The sequence below is a fragment of the Haemorhous mexicanus genome, chromosome 25 (genome assembly GCF_027477595.1).
Source record: "Haemorhous mexicanus isolate bHaeMex1 chromosome 25, bHaeMex1.pri, whole genome shotgun sequence".
Classification (NCBI taxonomy): Eukaryota; Metazoa; Chordata; class Aves; order Passeriformes; family Fringillidae; genus Haemorhous; species Haemorhous mexicanus.
This window is the reverse complement of record NC_082365.1, coordinates 5,893,018-5,912,639: the sequence shown is the minus strand read 5'-3', so window position 1 is coordinate 5,912,639 and position 19,622 is coordinate 5,893,018. Positions and strand designations below refer to the sequence as shown.

General features: G+C 44.3%; 1 protein-coding gene across 1 annotated transcript in view; it reads right to left on the bottom strand.

Moving 5' to 3' along the window:
- The window catches only part of IPO9 (importin 9), a 40,367-nt gene that overhangs the window by 1,854 nt on the left and 18,891 nt on the right, over positions 1-19,622 (bottom strand). Inside the window, exons 8-22 of the mRNA XM_059867481.1 lie at positions 18,364-18,464; positions 17,036-17,094; positions 16,400-16,551; positions 15,282-15,380; positions 15,039-15,145; positions 13,442-13,581; positions 11,631-11,790; positions 10,437-10,663; positions 10,105-10,253; positions 9,119-9,247; positions 7,171-7,446; positions 5,384-5,550; positions 3,255-3,388; positions 1,645-1,764; positions 714-815 (exon numbers count right to left, since the gene is read on the bottom strand). Of these exons, the coding sequence (XP_059723464.1) occupies positions 714-815; positions 1,645-1,764; positions 3,255-3,388; positions 5,384-5,550; positions 7,171-7,446; positions 9,119-9,247; positions 10,105-10,253; positions 10,437-10,663; positions 11,631-11,790; positions 13,442-13,581; positions 15,039-15,145; positions 15,282-15,380; positions 16,400-16,551; positions 17,036-17,094; positions 18,364-18,464 (2,122 nt within the window). The remainder of the gene's footprint in view (positions 1-713; positions 816-1,644; positions 1,765-3,254; positions 3,389-5,383; positions 5,551-7,170; positions 7,447-9,118; positions 9,248-10,104; positions 10,254-10,436; positions 10,664-11,630; positions 11,791-13,441; positions 13,582-15,038; positions 15,146-15,281; positions 15,381-16,399; positions 16,552-17,035; positions 17,095-18,363; positions 18,465-19,622) is intronic.

Sequence of the window (19,622 nt, the reverse complement as noted above, 5' to 3'; positions counted from 1 at the left end):
GCTGCTGAAACCCAAGGATCCAAAAGTAAATAGTTTCAGCACTGCTGGGAAAAAGAAAATTGTATCCAGAATATTGTCCTTTAGGTGATGTGATAGAAACCACTGAAGCCCAGAACCAGGGCCAGTGGAGGCTCAAGGAACACGCAGGTGAGCCAAGCACACATGGGACATTCCTACACAGGTTTGGGAATTCCAGGCACCAGGATCTTCTGCCTTAATCCCATGTGAGGGTGACACTTTGCCAGTTCTGAGCTAATGTGAGCAGCATCCCTCACTGTTTCCCTGTTAAGTTCTCCCTTCTGAGGCTACAAGAACCTGAGGGATGATGCACACATCTCTTTGTGCAGCACTTGCTTCTCAAGGTCTCTCCACAAATGAGCTCACCCATCCCTAGGACCCCGTCATGCTGAGGCCACACCTACACCTTGAGCAGCAATTTTGTCTTTAGAAGAAATACCTGCAGGAAGCTCCCAGGTGTGAAGCCTGTGCAGTATGTGAACTCCCAGTTGATGTTATTTATAATGCAGCAATTTAATCACCATGTTGCTCAAAGCCATGGCTTCTCCAGAAAGTCCTTATTCACAATCCCAGAGCAGAATTCCTTCCCCATGCCTGCAGCCTTTGTTTTGCTGCTGGCAAGGGAATAAAACCTTGACTAGGATGTCACCTACCTGATTACTGCTTTGAAGAATGACTTTTAAGCTGTTACTCACCATACTTGTTTGTGGAAAGAATATCTGACAAGAACTGTCCCGCTAAGCCTTCATCTTCATCCTCGTCTTCTTCCTGATCCTCCCACATATCATTTGAATCATCTGTTTAGAAAAAGAAAATTCTAGAAATGATCCAAATCCAAGAGGTCTGTGGTCACTCTATAGGGGACTGGAGTTTGTAGGCAAACACATATCTGCCTGTGTGGGTGGATGAAGAAAAAGACCTACAATCCTCTTTATCCTTTTGGAATGATTCCAGAGCTGGAGCCAAGAAAAGGCAACACCAAGAATGGATACTTGAAGTAGGAAGAAAGGCAAACCAGATACACCATGAAAGGGGAATTTTATTTGCACATGGTCAGATCCTATCTTCCAGACTAGCTCAAGAGAATTTTTAGGTCTAAGGATACACAACACTGATTGATCTTATTCTCCCATTTTATTTATTTTTACTTGGAAAAGTTTGGTAGCACATAAATACAGCACGGGGAAGGAAGAGCTACTGTCCAAATGACGAACTGTGCCACAAAACAAGAGATCTGGAGAGGTCAGGGTTAGATGGGATATTGGGAAGGAATTGTTCCCTGTGAGGGTGGACAGGCCCTGGCACAGGGTGCCCACAGCAGCTGTGGCTGCTCTTGGATCCCTGGCAGTGTCCAAGGCCAGGTTGGACAGGCTTGGAGCAGCCTGGGACAGTAGAAGGTGTCCCTGCCTATGGCAGGGGGAGAACAGGATGAGCTTCAAGGTCCTTTCCAACCCAAACCAGCCTGGGATTCTGTGATTCTATGAGCTTATCCCTCTGGATCACTATTCAAGCCTTTGTAGGATACATGATTTACTATCACAAAGTTCCTACACCAGAAATTCTTCTCAAGAGAAGATCAAGTAGATTTAAGCCATGCAAAAAGAAAAAGCAAACACAGTATTTTACCTTGGCTCCAATCTGCAGTTGTCTGTCTAGAGGCATTTGCTTCCATGGCATTAGAGAGTTCATTTATTATTAATTTTAAGATTTTTACTAACAAAGGAATGTTTGTCCAGCGCTCAGGATCTGTAAGAGAAAAAAAATACACATATTCATGTTGCTTTTAATTAAAAGTTATAAAACAGGCCCTTTTTTGTTGAGGTGGGGTTTTTTTGTTAGGGAGGTTGGGAGAGAAAACTAACTGACATAAAATCCCCAAAGCTTCTTTCCATACACCCTCAGAGCTACATTCCCAAAGATCTCAATGCAGTATCAACCTTGCATATTCTGAGTGAGGAGGAGGCAGGGGGAAGATCTTCACAGCTGAATGAACGCGTGACTCTACTCCTGCAGGCTGCTGAACAGAGTCAGCTGGAGTCAACCTTTCTTTCCTGAAGTCCATTTGCACATCCACCAGTGCTTTCATGTAATAAGCAGTGCATCCTCCCAGACATTGCTCTGCCCCTTCTGAGGCACTGTAAGCTCCAGCTTTTCCTTACTAGTCTTCCTGCAGGGCTCAACTATTCCACAGGGACAGCCAGACAGTGTATTTGCCCTTAACTACAAAAGTAAAGATCCTATCAAATAAAAATTCTGGGAGCATTAGTTTTAGCTCTTACTAATGCTAGTATTAATCTTTGTTTAACTCAAATGCTGGCAGTTGCCATTTTTCTCTCTGACCTTTGTTGGTTTGGTTTTTTTAAGCCAAGAATAATCAAGTAGCAAGTGATTTGTGACCACCAATCAACTCTTAAAATCCCTAGTGCTTGCCCCTATTAATCTCCTTAGCTGTCACCTTAGTCCTTCACTGCAGATCCCAAGCCCATGGCAGATCAAGGAGCACTGACTGTCTGGAGAGGCTCCCAGTTTGGATCTGTACAGCCTCCACATCCCTTCCCACCACTGGGCACACAGGAGCTCTAGCACAGCAAGTGGCACAACCAAGGTCTGACTGATGACTGAGGACAGCAGCTCCTGAGTGTCCTCCCCTTGGAGCTCAGTCCTCAGGAAAAACTGCCCAGAGCTCTGCACTAATTTAAAAGATTAATCTCAACAGCAACCTCCAGTCAAAGACCTTGGATTCAACTTATTAAAAATAAGACAAGTCTTACGCAGGAGACTGGTCAAGCTTTCCTAAAAGAAATCTCTAACTTGTTGAATCACTGCTTTTTGTGAAAGTGTCTCATTGAAAAAGACACCCCTTTGTTTTAAATCTTTGCATGCACTAAAGACACTTTGCTCTCAGGGAAGCTACCAGGCATCCAAAAATATCAATTCTGTCTCATGATGCAAAACAGCAGTGAAGAACTCCCCATCCCATAATTACCTAATCTAGTTACAGTAAATCAGACATCAGGAGTCCTCCAAAGCAGTCTCTGGCAGAATTAAGGTAAGTAGATACAGGTAAACAGATATATTAAGTACATGATGTATGAATTAGCTCTAAAAACCAACACATGCCTTCTGCAGGAACTCTCTCTCACAGCTCTGTGTGATCTGCCAGACCTATTTAAGGCCTTCCATAGCATCTACTTACAGAAAAAAGCCCTGTTAAACACAGCAGAATGATTACTTACTTTTGGCTGACTTGGATCGTGTCCGAATTCCCTCGTCCATATTAAATATTTCTTCTCCCTTCACTCTAATGTCCTGGAGTCTCTTGTCATCAGTGTTGATGCCATACTGCAGGAGTTTGCACAGTGCTACAGAGCTGGGAGCAGAGAATAGGAGAATTAGAGATCAGAATTTCCCTGAACTGTCTGGCTTTCACAGCCCCTCTCTAACAGGGAACACACCCCAGAGCAGACACCCCGATGGCCCTTCTTCTGCATCTTTGCCAAAACAAGCATGACAGAATTTTCCCATGTCTCCTGTTTTATGTCAGCATCTGAAACTGGACTCAGGTCCTGACCTGCAAAGCAAGCTGGGCACTGGTCAAGATCTGGATTTAGCACCACCAACGGTACAGACATCCACCCAACATACATTAAAGGTTTCTCCAGGTCAGAAGGGCCAGGTTAAATGTGCCCCTGCAGCACCATGTGCCCACGAGGATGGGATTAAGAGAAAAGCAGTGGAATTAAGAGAAAAGCAGTAATTTGGCTGATCTGTAGCAATGATCTGCCCCCTTTCTCCAGTCTCAATGATCATTTTCCCATCTGGTCCTTCATGGCTCTGCCACACTCAGACCTTCCAGCTTGCTCCTCTCCTTTACATTTCTTTCCATCTCTGATGCTCACATTTCCACTCCACACTTCAAACCTTCTCCTGCTCCACACTGTTTTCAAGCATATTGAGGATGATGCTGACTACAGGTCAAGGTTGACAATCTATGCTTGGCACCCCCAAATCTCTCTCTCTCCTGGCTCCACAAATCTCAAACTGAAGTTTTGGAGCTCTGTGGAACTCTTTTTGTGCTTCCACTTCTCACACTCTCTCTCTCCCACACTATGGCTCTGACTTCTGCTGATTTGGACCCAGGTCATACCTGCTGCCACAAGCTGCCCAAAATTTTCCCATAATTTCACCAAGACTCCACAGCCACTTCTTCAACCTGGCTCCAGTGGCTGGGGACTGTGCACACAGGGGATGTCAGCTACCCTCAGGGTGCTTCTGCTAACCCTGAACAAGACGCTCAGAGCAGGACCTGCTTTTCCTCAGGACACAGAAACTCCAAGCATTTACTAATGTGGTAAATGTCATCACAACCAACCAAATTCAAGTGTTTAATATTAATGCAATGTGAAGCCCTGTTACATCACCTGTACACAAACATTTCTTATTTTGGACAACACAGCTCTAAGCAATCACCTTTAACCTTGTTCTCCTGGTCAGCCTTGGCTTTTCCCTGTGCCATAAGCCTCAAGAGATCCTGCAGACAGGCCTGCACTGTCAAAATGGGGATAAACCACCAGGTTTAGGGATGAAACCAACAAAATGTGACCAAAAAAAAGCACTGGATCCCAAAATCTGCTCCTTGTCCTTCAGGATTATTCATTAACTTCCATTTTAAACCTGCTTTTTCTCCTTATTTATTTCACAGCCTATTTGACAGCCCATAACAATGACATAACAACACACATACTAAGTGAGTTAACAGCTGGTGAGACCCTTAAGAGTGGTCTGTGAGGCCTCACGATTCCAGAAAAATCTAATACAGAAGCTGTGACAAAATTTAAATGAATACAGAGCATCCTATGCTTTGGAATACAGCACTCAACCTCCAACAGAACACAAACATGCTCCCATAGCAAAAGGGAGAGAACACTGTTGCAACTGATTTCTTGATTGACCTTTAATAGATCAATAAATCCACAAGAAATCACCAGATTCTCTTAGGAAACCCTCTACAATACCCCAGAACTCTACAGTAGTCTACAGAGGCAATTCCATGTGTGGAAGCTCTTCTCATCTCATTCACAGAAATTCAATCCCAAAAGCAGCCCTGTATTTGCAGGAGATACCCCCTTCCCCCTCGTGTCTCTGCTCCAGCACAGGAGCACCAGGCAGCAGGAGCACTGATGAGGAAGATCAGAGCTTGCTCCAGTTACCACAGCTCTCCTGAGCAGAACTGACAGTGCAGGGAGCAGCAGTTCTTCCCAATGCTGGCACACTGCTCCCACCTGAGCCAGCTCCCTTCCCTCAAAGTACAGCACTCAAAGGCAGTGGGATGAGGGCAGCTAACAGGGGTGTCTGTGGGTCCCACCTGACTTTGCCTTCATACTGCCCATAGAAGAGGTGCTGCCTGCTCATCCACTCAGCCATAACAAACTCCAAGGCGGGCTTGCCAGTGGGGCCGGGCAGGCTGCACAGGAATTCCAGAAGGGGCTCCAGTTGTGAGTGAACCAAGTGAGCAAACACCATGATCAGGGACTGCAGGAGGAGAAAGGCAGTGTTAGCTGTACATAATTTAATAGCTGGAAATGTTTTATCAAATATTTAAGGAGCTGGAGTGCAGCTGTGCTTGCTGAAGGAAGCTGAAGCTCCCTGCAGGAGTGAAGGCTGTGCTTACCAACCTCAAGAGGAAGAGAAAGTACAACCAGCTCCAAAGCACTGTGGATTTCCAAATGCAGGAAATAAACACCACGACATCATCACTCAACAGCACCTTCCCAATTCTGCATGCATTTTGAACATGATTTTAGGGAAGGAACTACAACTTCTGAAAAGGTTTCATTACAACATGCAGTTTTACAGTTTGACTCCTAAAGACCAGGGCAGAACTCGTTTGCTGTGTATGTCTAAATGTCACTTTCCCCACCTGAGGGCATATCTGTAGCTCTCCTCAAGAAAGAGCTGCTCATCTCCAGAGGACCATCTTTCAGGCTAACACAGGGAAGAGATCCAGCACTGCAAAATGCTTGGCTACAAGGGCTGCATGGGACTGCTCCACATTTAAACTTCTGTATTTTTTAAATCCAAAACCAAGCAAGTGAGAGCCATGCCAAACAATTATTATCAGTATATCAAGGGGTAAAAAATCCTAAAGCAGGTGAGATCTGCTGACAATGAAATGGCAATTGTGGCACCATATGCTGGCTTGAAAAATGCACTTTCAAAAATCAGAGAAATAAAATGCTTAGAGCAGAGTGAAGCTCAGCTGAGTGCTGCACTGGGGGCAGAGATGGGATCTTACTCAGCAGTGCCAGCAAAATATTTTCCCCCAGCTGCTACCAAGGAACCAGGGCAGTCAGCATGAGCTGTTCTACATTGAGGGCACAGGCAAAAAAAGATAGGAGAGAGAATGAAGACCACTGGGAAGAAAAATCACTCCAGAAAACTGTGTCACTACAAGTAGGTCAAGGCTAGAAGAGATGGTGATGCTCTTTGTCTGGTCTCTCACCTCACTCAAGCCAACTATCCCTCCCATCCACCAAAGGCTCATCTTGTCTCAAGTCCCAGGCATTTATCCTTGGAATACAGAACAAATCCACTCAAAAACAAATGCTGCCTCTGCCATAACATTCCTAGTGAGGCAACTCCTATCCCTCCAAAGAGGGCTTGCAAGTACAAGGGCATGAGGGACTACTGAAGGTACATTACAGCTTATCCAGGAGAATCTTCCTTACCCTTTAACCTCACAAAAAATTTTGGACCTGAGGAACAGCATGGAGCTGGGTCACAGGAGGGTTAGGCTGGGTATCAGGAAAAGGCTCTTCTCCCAGAGGGTGGTCAGGCACTGAACAGGCTCCCCAAGGAATGATCATGCCTCCAAGGCTGCCAGAGCTCAAGGAGTGTTAGGACAGAGTAAGATTGTTGGGGTGTCCTGTGCAGGGCCGGGAGTTGGAATTAATGATTCTTCTGGGTCCCTTCTAACTCAGGAGACTCCATGATTCTCTGATTAGAGTAGGCATTTTCCTGACTACTTCAACAGGATACATAGACCCTCCAATTGCATGAGCCATACATAAACAGGCATGAAATGAAAGAAAATTGTGACAGTTTCTTCTCCTGGTGCTTCTCCTCATTCTCCTGGGTGCCAAGCCTGCTCACCTGCATCACACTAAGCGTCTCTGCTTGCTGCATTTTACTCAGGATGGCTCTCAGGATCTGGTCCAGATTCTCTCCCAGCTCACTCCCGGCTTTTGAAATTAAAGTGGAGACCAGTCTGCCCACAAAGGCAGCGGTGAACTCCGAGGTCCGTGGGTCCAGGAGCTGGCTCACCACCTGCATGACGTACCAGAGCCCGTTGTGGCCCTGCTCGTCGTGCCACTGTGCAATCTGCTCCAGCGCCACCGACACGTACGCGCGCAGGCACTCGCCGCCGTTCTACGAGACAAGAACGGGTAAGGGAGCAGGCATGTGGCATCACACACTCTTTGAACATAACTCTCTCTCCCAGGATTTTTCCTGGAGAAGTACAGAGAAAAGAAGAGAAAACAATTCTTATCTCTACTTGCTGCTCCTGTTTTTGCACCTGTGGAATGTGTTAGGATGATTGTTTACCTGAAAGGATTTGTCAGTTGGGTTCTGCTGAGGACTGTTTTGTTTCCTTGGCCAACTGGGTCAAAGCTGTGTCCTGGCTGTCTCAGACAGTCATGGGTTTTTCTTTAGTATTCTTTAGTGTCTTTTGTTTAGTATCTTTTTAGTATCTCTTTAGTATAGTTATAATATAGTATTAATGTAATATAGTATAGTTTTAATAAAGCAATTGTTCAGCCTTCTGAATCATGGAGTCATTTCCAGATGCTGGGGTCACCCTGCATTTGATATGGGCAGGCATGGGAGACATCCCCTTCACCATGTCAGAACCACCCTGAACCACGATGAAAACAAGGGGGAAACTGGTAGCACCTGTGAAAGATTTACAGGTAAGTTCTACAGACTCCAGCTCATTCACACATACACCACTCCTCACTGCCCAATCAGCAGCAATCAAGATAACTAATAAATACAACAATAAATACAACAACAACCTCAGGTAGCTGCAGTTTTGTGCTAGTCTCAGTACCTAAAGAAATTCACAGAGTTTTCAACAAGTGAGAGGTGAAGAGAAAGAAGTGTGACATGAACAAAACACAACTCAGCAGCTAAGCTGCAGTCCTTTTGAATACTTCTTAGCACAAAGATCCAGCAAAGCAACCAATGTGCAGGTCTACATTTTCTCCCTGCTGGTCTCTCACCTATTCTCACTGGTTTGTTGTTTAGGTAAAGACCACATTGCCATGGTCTGTATTCACATGGCAAAGTGTATCTGCCACTATGGAACTCCTTACATAAGGAATTAAACCACCCTTGTTATTCATATGCCAGTTAGGAGCTGGAATGAAAAGGCTCTCTGCACTGCTAGCCTCTGATGCTTTTTCCTTCTTGCTAGATACTCCAAAGACATCAGGCCATAGCCAAGCCTGCCTGCCTGCCAGCACAGCTCAGGCAGTGCTGATGCTGGAGATGATTCCCTGCTCTCCCTCCATCCCACACCTGGCTCAATCAAAAAGAAGTTTGCCTTTCCCTTCCCTCATAAATAAGTACAGTGGAAAGCTGCTAGAGCAGGAGGGCTAGGAGGGTTTTTGCTGTCCTGTGCCTGTGAAAATTCCTGAAGATAGCCCCTGCCATTACCAGGCGTGATTAATGTTATGGGGGCAGAAAAGCATTACAGGTTTGCTTGGTTGTTTGGTTTTTGGTGTTGTTGGGCTTTGGTTGGTAGGTTTTTTAACATGCTCCAGTGCACTAAAACAGAAAAAACCATCGAGGCTGCTGCCTTTCTCACTGTAGTTCTCCACATTCAGGGATGGTCAGGAGAAGTCACTGCAGGCCCTGAACAACAGGACTTTCATGGTAAACTGGAGGTGGCAGAGGCTCTGAGGGGCTGCTGATACAGCAACTGGCAAAAACAGCCTGGGCTTCCTCAAAGGCTGTGTCACCTCTCTTGGACTGGTACAGCCCTGCAATCCTCTCCCTCCCCACAGTGTTACCAGCCTCTCCCTCCCCACAGCAGTACCTGCATAGTAGCATTGTCATCTGTGTTCAGGCTGCACTGTGCCACTGCAGGGAATGCCTGGCAGATGAGGAGCTGGGACAGAGGGGGTTTTGTATTCCTCACAACTGTGGTCAGTATATCAATAGAAGTCTGAAAGGAAAGCACAAACTGTCACAGCAGCAGCCACAGAACTTGAAGTCAGCACTATCTGCCCCTGCTGCAAACATGAAAGGTGTGAAATGCAGGGATGTGGCCACTGCAGCAACCACACCCTGAACTCACAGTCTAGAATCATTTTTAAATGCAAGGACCCTGGCGTCACACACCCAAGCATCACTGCTGTGAGCTGCAGAAGTTCCCAAGACAGTTCCCACATCAAGAGCAGTGTCACCACTCAAACATGGCAAACAGATGCATGCTAATCAGAACAGCAAGAGAACTGCTCCAGCTGACTCGTTCCATTTTGGCTATATTGACTTAAATTTATTTTAAGTACCCATAAGCAATTGTTACAGTCATACCAATTAACAGATTATATGCATATTGATATGGATATTTATGGATTTAATTCCATACAACTATTCTACACAGTCAGTGCTCCACCTTTTATTAGGGCACCTGTATAATTTATCTCCAATGCACACATATGTGATGCATAAATCAGAAAAAGCCTTGGGAAGAAATGCAAGGAAAAGTTATGGAGGGAGAAGACTGGGAGAAGAGACTGCTCCTACTGAAAGATGGCAATGTCACAGCAAAATGAACTGGGGATGACTAACACTGTGGAGACTAGAAGAAGGCCACAGGAGCAGCTTAAAGCAAACTTTGGAAGCATCTTCCTGCACTTGCAGTTTGCCTCCTCCACAGAGAAACCTCCCCCAGTGACTGAAGCCATTGCTCCAAAGTATGTCCACAGCAGCCTTTCTGCCCTTTGCAGAGCAGCCACCCGAGGTGTTACAGAACGGGGAACATCTCCAGCCCAGGCCATGCCCCACAGAAGCACTTACTGCACACAGCCCTGCTGGGATCTTGTCAGCTGGGGCCTGCATGATGCTGACAAGGGTTGGGATCAGCCTCATCTGCATTGGACCCTGGCAGGCTTCTATTTGAGCTAGCTCCTTAAAAATATCCTGGGCAAGAGAAGCAACAACAGGATCTGGAGAGAGAAAGCATCATTTACTAAAACACACACACACATCTCAATCTTTGCCACCACTATTTTGGCTGGGCAAGGCAGCAATTTTCCCTGTACTACAGGAATGATCACTGATTAAGTTTTTCAGCAGCAGGATTCAACAGCAAAACCAAGTGTGCTTTGGGATGCAAGTGGAATGCATACCGTTACTGTACTTGAGGAATATTGCAATGGTGAAGGGGCAGATCTTGTTCTCCATGCTGGCTGTAAATGCTGCATCCACCGTGCACACGATGCACAGTGTCTCCATCACCAGGTTCAGCACCTCAGAGCTGAACTGAGTTGCCAAGTGGATCAGGCCATCCAGAATGCTGGGAAGGAAAGGCTGCAACACGTGGGTGCTCTCAGAGATCTTCAGCTGGTCACAGTAGCTAGATGAGAAATTTGTGATACAAAAATATATTCCTAATTTATTGAAGTAACTTAAATATATTCCATTCTGGATAATACATAAGGGGTTGTTCCATCCTGTCCATTCTTATTCCTTAAGTTCACTTCTCTAGGACTTCTCTCCTTCAGTCCACTACTGCTTGACCTCCCAGCAGCTCAGCAGGAAGGAGGAGGAAAGCTCTCACCAGAAATCTTCCCTCTGCATTCCACACAAAGCAGAGGTGAGCTGAGTGATGTTAGAAGCTTCTACTGCCCCTCAGTGACAGACCTCTCCTAAGAACTGCCCATTGAAGGAGAAAATGCAAAAAGTCCAGGACAGACACTGCTTACAAAGTGTTTCATTACCATGTTCTACAAGTGAGCTGGTGTGTGATACAGCAATTTCAGGAATAACTAAGTCATAAATCTCTGACTTTATTTATTCATTAACATTTCAGTGCAAATAAGACAATGTGCTCTATTTGGAAGTGGTGAACAGTTAGGTTTTAGCAGATTTTTTGTGACTGTTTTTTTGATTTTACACTAATGTTCATCAAGTACAGCAGAACTTCCTTCTGACAAAAATCGGGTAAGAAAATCAAACCCCAAACACTCCTTATTGCTGTGATTGGCTCCATAGGCCTGTATGATGTCAGTCACCTTTATGACCAAAGAGGAATAATCTGGGTTTCATCCTCATGCTTTCCAACACTGCCTAGTGCTGCTCCTCCCTGTGACCATATCCATCACAACACTTTACTGTAGCCAACCTTGAATCTCAATTCCACATTCCTCATTACAGTTATTCTATTTTCAACCTGTTTGCTTACACTTTTTAAGCTGACATCTACTTCATTCAAAGCAAAACCTCCCACAGCCCAGACAGAAATGCCATTTTAACAAACCAGTTTATCAGTGTGATTTACACCCCTGTCCCTGGGGCTGTGGAATAGCCCAGGATTTGCTTACCCCCAGATGGCTCTGACTGCAGAGATCCTGACAGAGGGGGGCTGGGTTTCATGCAACCCACTGACAGTGGCTTGCAGGAACTGCTGGATGAGCTCTGGTGACATGGCCACGGTGAAACGGCTGGCGGCCCACAGGGCCCGGCCCAGGAGGAAAGGAGACACTGCAGCAAAACAAAATACCTCAGTTGTTTCAGAATAAGCTTTACGAGTTTAAAATCGCAGCTGCTTCCATCGATTATCAAAAATCCTGTCATCCCAACAGGAAAACACTGAAATGTGACACACAAGACAAGTGTGCCGGCATATAAAGAACTTTTGTTCGTGGGCAGAATCTGGTTTATTTTCTTAGTTATTCCATAGAGTAATTTCTCATTTATTAAAAAACCTCCTCCCTTCAACTATTTACACTTAAATTTGTTCATGACTGGACAAAAACAAAGGAAGAGAACAGAGGCTTTGCCACCAATTCGCATCTATCCAGCTCAATATTCTGTCCCCAGCTGAAGAAAGCAGCATCTTAGGGAGAAGCATTAGAATAACAGAGCTCACACCCAGGGACCTTTCACAGATTACATTACTAGTTCGCAGCCATCACCCTGCAGTTACAGAATGAAATTCTGTGGTTCACCAGCACCACAGAAGCAGTGAACATTCATTATCCACACTCACCTGCTTGTACTCACTAAGGTATGATATATCTTTATCATACTAAATCCTGCTGCCTTTTCAGACCATGAATCTCCTTACCTATCTAGGCTGGCCTCAAAGTGATGATGCTCTCTGTTCCTCAGCATCTTTACTGCCATTATTTATGCTCCTGCAAGTACTAATTTTAAGATGAGGACATAAAACACTCTGTGCAAGATGTACAGCAAGAGAAGAGCTTTGTTTCTTAAGTCAGTATCATAAAACACAACATTTCTTTGTCTGTACCATTACTGACCATTAAATGGACATCCTTGGAGAGCCATCAACACACTGACTCCGGGAGCCCTTCTAAAGCACAGCAGCTCATTTACAACCCAATGCCACACATGTAAATGATTATAAATATATGTAAATTGCTGAGGTCGTTTTCTTACAGGCATTGCACACTATGCACTTTGCACACTAGTTCTTCATCCAACATTAACACAAAGAAAAGAAAAAACCCTTCTTTGTAAAGGGCTAAATAAGTGTTTCTTTGATGAAAAACTGGGGAACCAGTTTTTTCTACACTGACAACTCAATGTGGACTCATCAATGACGCCCACATTAACGCCTTAAACTTCTAAAATTTTAATTTGCAAAGACTTTTGAGGTCTGACTTTCAACAATTCCTCTGATTTTCTTGCACACTGATGTAAGATAACACAGAGAGCAAAATCCTGCTGAATTCCCAATAATAAGAATCCCATTTAGCCAGGAGCATTACTTGAATTCATGTGCTACAACTAGTGTCAGCCTCAGCATAAAACAAATGGGATGACATGGTGCAGCAGGAATTCTGAAGGCAGTTAAACAGTGCTGGTGACTTTCCCAGGAACAGACACAAGACATCAGAACAGCTATTTTCCACCCAGCTCCTCCAGCCCTATAGGCTCATGCATCCAGCCAACAATGAGATCCAGCTGAAAGCACAGTCCCACAGATGAAGGACTTACACTAGAACTGGGAGCATGTGGGAACTCACAAGATTTATTTTTTTCACATGAGCAAGGTGCACGAGTGCATTTCCCAATCCCTCATGCACACATCACCTGACTGACTCATCAGAGACTCTCAGTGTCTGGCACCCAGCAGTTACTCCCAGGGATGCAGGGTCCCACATACCTGAAAGGTTGAGGTCTGCCAGGACCACATTTGTCAGGAAGCCATGCATATCAAAGTGTATTCTCCCATTCTTCACACTGTCTGTAATTATAGACTTGACTGAACCCAGGGCCAGCATACAGGCTTCATGTATTTTCCACCTGCAAAAGAGTTCAGATTCCTTAAGACTTTTCCTCTGTCATGACTCAAGAAATAAATACATATTCTGAAGTGAAGTCACAAGTAGTTTTCTGGTCTAAGCTACGACAACTATTTTCTTGATCCCAAAAGAGAATTTTAAAAAGCCCTTAAAGAGATTAACATTCACAAACTGCAAGATGGGGGCTTAGAAACTCCCTCAGGATGGGCAGCATTCTCAATCATTTCCTAAAATACTGGAGGAGTAGTTGTTACTTGTACCAATTTTGTTCTCATAATAAAAAAGAACCTCTTCCATGAAAGCTTGTGTTCCAGCCATGCCTTCATAATTTACGTGCAGAAGCACTGGGATACCCAGTACATTAAAGGTTTAAGAACATCTAATTTTGCATTAACATTTTGTTAATTATGATGATATAGAACTCTGTGCAAGTACACTTCTCCTTGGTTTTATTTGTGAAGCCAAGAACCTACTTTGCAACTTCTCACAACGGAGGCAGATGGGAACCTAATGTCTGATTTTGCAGCCATTCCACTGCTGCTCATTATCAGAGGGGATCCTCTGACTCTAACATTCAAAATAAATACAAACACTGAACCAATGCCCTGTAAAAGCAGGAGAGAATCACTGTGGACCAGCAACCAGGTACTCCTGCAGTGCAGTTTTCTTCTTCTATCCCCAAATAGCATTAAAAACTGCAACTCTTAAGTTCTAAAATTGAACACTTACATCTGCATACAGTACCACTCGACATCAAGTAAAAAAAATATTTTTTACATACAAAATATTTTTTACATACAAAATATTATATATATTATTATATTATATATATTATTATATTAATATAATTTTTACATACAAAAAATTTTTTACATACATACATATATACACATATATATACATATATATACATATATATACATATATACACACACACACACACACACACACACACACACACACACATATATATATATATATATATATATATATATATATATATATATTCCTGAAAATTTTATCCCAATTAACTGAACATTAAGTATTGCAAATTTCTCTTCTGATTTTCTATAAGTAATTATCATTTCCCATGAGATGTTTTAAGGAACATCAAGCTCTGAAGGGAGGGAGCCTTGGCACAGATAACTTGTGCTAGGAACTACCCAAAGTATTCCACATGAAGATTTCACCATCTGGCTCAAGAACTGCTGTACTTTCTTTTTCTTCTTCTAATCAGAGCTCTCCAGCTCCATCCTTGCCCTTCAGCAGCATTGTCACAAATGAAATGTGATTAAATCATGGTGCAGCCAGTGCTGCAGATGGGCTCGACACCCATCCCAGCGCTGTCCTTGCCCCGCCCCAGCCCCGTCCCCTCCCCGCCCCAGCACTGTCCCCTCCCCAGCCAGCACTGTCCCTTCCCCTCCCCAACGCCGTCCCCTCCCCGCCCCAGCCCCTCACCAGTGCTCAGCACCGCTGTTTTTAGCCTGCTCAGCTTCCTGCAAATGCCTCGTAGCTGCTGCAGCCAGAGCAGTTGCACTCTCATTCTGGAAATCAGCAGCCACAGCCTGTGCACAAGAAAATGGTAACACTCATTTGTATGGACTGTTAAAAGTTGTCCTTTTCTCTAAATGCCCCTCCTGAGGGCAGGTTTGATGCTTGTTATTACTACTTCAGTATCTAAATGTGGAATATGTTTCATACCAGCAGGAGATCCTGAGCAGCAATTCTCACTGTGTAGGAAAATGTATCATCATCTTCATCTTCCACAAACTGCTGTGGATTGGCAGTCCAAACCTTAATCTAGAGGAGACAAAAAGGATAGGGCAGCTGAGAATTCAGGACACCATCAGTGAAAGGCAGCCTTTCTGTTCCCTGCAACCTGTTTTGGAAAACTACTTCCAGAATTTTTCTCTGCCATAAGAAGTCTTCATCCTCAACTGATTTTTCTTCTATTCCATTGGAGAAACCTTTGAAAAGAAGAAACTCTCTTTGTTCTGAGTTCATCTTGCTCTTCTGCCCCTCATTTGAGATCATTTTGGCAGAACCAATGACTGACCTGGAATCAATGCTACGCAGCTTTATTTTTAGATGAGGAATGGGGGAAGCAGATAAATCTTTTAACAGAGTGCTTGTTTTTATGCACGTCTACCTAAACTAAAAGATGATGGTTGTCACACCTGAGAGGCCAGGAGCTATGCAGAATTTCAGTACAAATATTTCACCCTACTAGCACAACATTTTTGCTCTCACAGAAAGCTGTTTATTCCTTTCGGCATGAAAATCCTCATTTTCACAGCACATGGAAGAATGAAGGAAGAAAGCCTGAAAGAGCTGAGGCTGTTCAGTTTGGGGAAGATTCCAGGAGGACTTTGTAATTGACTTAAAAATAAAGCCCTTTTACCAGGGCCCCAGGACAAGGGCGAGATGGTAGGTTTAGATTACAGAAGAAATTCCTTACTAAGGGATGCTGAGACACTGGATATGTTGCCCAGAGAAGTTGTCCATATCCCATCACGGAAAGTGTCCAAGGCCAGGCTGGATGGGGCTTGGTGCAACCTGGGATAGTGGAAGGTATCCTTGCCCAGGGCAGGGAGTGGAACAGGATGGGCTTTAAAGTCCCTTGTGAACCAAACCCTTCTGTGATCTGTGATTTACTGTCCACCTTGTACCTTTCTGGAACCTCTAAGTGCTGCCACAGCAAAGTGATGGAACAGCTTGTTAGACTACAGCAGCTTCCATGCACTGAAACTCTTCCCAGGACACTTGCTGGTTTAAATCTCTCATTTCCTTTGTTTTCTACACAACACAAAGATGCTCACCTGCTCCTCTGTGATCTGCATGTAAAGCAGGATGTAATAGATCAGGTCTGGCAGAGCCTTCTTCACAGTGCTCTTAAATTTGTTGTTTTCCAACAAGGCGTGAACAAATTCAAATATGCTGAACACCAGATTTTCAAAGCCCAGAACTTCACCTAACAAAGTGGAAAAAACAAAAAAGAACATGACTGAATATGCCCACATACAAAAATGGATGTGAAAATAACTATAAACTGTTAGCTTCTCTGAGCCGATATTTATTAATTCTCCTGGACTAGCAAGTGCAGCAGCAGCTCCAGGAGGATTTCAGACTTCATCACTTTCTGCTCTCTTCCCACCACACACCCCTCATTGAAATTTATCAAGCTCAACCTAAAATCTATTTGATTTTCTTTTGTCCCAGTACTTTTACCTCAAAATTGTTGCCAATCTCACTCCTTGAGCCATTAGAAAACTTAAATTGTGTGCCTTCATTCAACACAATCACAAGTAATTTGCAAAGAAGTGATGGACACCCTTCTAACATGGTAAATGCACCTTTAGCACAATTTCCCATGGTGTTTCAGTCACTGTTTTGACAGCAATATTTAGGTAAATCCATTCCTCTTCAAATAGCAGAAGTGAAGTGCAAGTTCTTACCATCAGAATCTACAGGATCCTCCACCTCTTCTGTGTAATTTACTTCTGTTCTCACATAAGTGAATGGAGTTAAGGAAATGCTTTTTTCTAAAGAACAACATCTATTTTGGAATTAGTCTGTTCCTGTCTTAAAATTGCTGGTAACTTGGGAAGGTTTCATTCTTTATAAAGCTTTTGATTTTGTGTAGAATCTTGTGCTTCAGGACACAGAGACAACAACCCCAGGATCTCCTGGCTTTGTGCACTGGCCAAGTTCAAAGATCACTTCCCACAGACCACTCACACATCACTTCAGCACATCTTTCTTATTATTTGATTAACTTAGATCAAACTCACCAAGGTAACCCAAAACTTCATTTTTGTTAACTTTGCAAGAACAGAACCCCCCCAGACTCATTCTTTCAGGGGACGTGAACCAATTCAACACCTCACTGCTGCCCAAGGGGGAGGAACCATCCCATGCTCCCACATCCTACCATGGATTGGCTCTGCTCCCTACCAAGCTTCTCCACAAGCACCAGCCCTGGGAAATGACAGAAAACTAACCTGGGGATAAGAAGGAAGGAGTTTTCTTTGCAGATGGTGAACTGAGGATCCAACAAGTACCAGAGCAAACACAAGAAAAGGAAGAACAAGACTCTCCCCTTCTGCAAAAAAAAAGCTCATTTTGTTTGCCCATACTAAAGGACTGTAGTGGGAGTCAGGACAGGAGAGGGAGAAATACACCACTGAAAATCCAATAAACAGCTCCTGGTATTTTCATAGATTCACAAAACAGTTTGGGTTGGAAGGGATCTTAAAGACCATGTAGTTCCAATCTCCTTGCCATGGGCAGGGACACCTTTCACTGTATTTGAACAGGGGTCTGAAAAACAATAAGGAGAGGTTTGACTTGTCAGTTTTCAAGTACTGGACAATGCACCCACAGACCACTCTGACACAGCTGGTTTGAAAATTCAAACGGCAAATCAGCTTCTGCAGCAAGTGCAGTCAGACGTTAGTTCTGCTGCAGCAAGGGGTACTGCTGGTTCTCCTTCTCCTAAAGTTTTACACTGTGACCAGCACCTTTTTAAGATGATTTTTACCCAAAAGTACCAGAAGCAATGCAGAGCTTGTGGCAGTTCTACAGAGCACATGCCTCAATCAGCATACATTTTAAGGAAAAAGAAACTTAATGGAGCCTCTGGAAGTAACAGCAAGATCCTGTTTTGTCTGGCAGGGCACAGCACTCCATGAATTGTGGTTCTCCTTCAGCCAGGTCATTACTGGGTATGAGACTGAGTTTGTCTCATTTGATTCCAGGTAAACACCTTCACTACCAAGGATATAAAGCAGCACTTTCCGTAAGGGTGTTCCAGACGATGGGCAGGATCTGCTGCATTGATGAAATCATGTGCTTTGGGTAGTTTTTCACAAGTGCTGTCACAGCCTGGAACCAAAAAGAGCATCAGTCAAAAGTGAAACTGGGAAAGCCATCAACACACTCAAATCACAAGCTGCTGTTTCATTAACAACTGAGATCATCCAAAGGCTCCCTGTCGCCGAGTTCACCTCTCACTCCTGACCACACAATGCCCTCTCTTGCTCAAACCAACACACTTCTCTGGGTGTTTCCTCTTTGGCAGGGAAGCAAAGGGATAACACAAGATGTGTCACTCTGGAGTGAAGACAATGCCATAATGCAGTGGAAAGGCAATGACTCAAATCCAAAGCACATCACTGTGCAGCACTGTCTGGATACAATTATCCAGGAAGCATCTTGTTCCAGAAAAAGAACTCTAATATAATGTAAAACCAGACTACTGCCCATTTTCCACACTTCTGCTCATGAAAACAACACATCCATTGCACATCCAAGGAGTAGCTGGAGAAGCAAACACCCACCCAGATCAATTCCCTTCCCATTTTGCCTGTGGGCACCAGTGGCTGTGCCAGCCCAGCACAGAGGCTGCTCTGGGAGCAGCTTAGCAGCTCCACAGGGGATTGTGCCTGGACTTTAATGAAGCTGATCATCCTGACTGAGGCGAGCCCTTCCACTGACACTTGCCAAAAGCCTTCTGGGACTCTCCAGGAGTGAAAGAGCTCTCACTCCCCCCTCTCCTCCCCAGGGGCACAGCTCCAGCTGTGTTACACTTGTTACAGAACAGTGTACAGCCCCTCACAAACTGCATGAGAGGTGGCTGCTCCCAGACACACAGGTGTCTGTGCTTACCCAATACAAACCACTCTGTGCAGTTTGTTTGTTTGCAGCACTGGGTACATTAATAGAAACAAAAAAATAGTAATTCACCTTCCAGAAAAACAAGAGCAATCTAATATCAGTATTGGAGATGACCCAGTTACATGGGTTTGGGAATGAGTCTGGCAGGTGCTGGAAGGAAGCATTACAGAAAAGTAATGCTGAAGTCTCCAGGAAAAAAGATTATGCAGGTGCCTGCAAAGGATGTGAATCTACAGGACTGCTGCAAACTGAACACCCTGCCTAGGGAAATGGGAGCATCCAAACAGACTTGTTCCATAAGCCACTCCATATGAACCCTAGGTAAATGTTTCCAAGCTCTACGCCCAACCAACTCTGCAGGAAGAG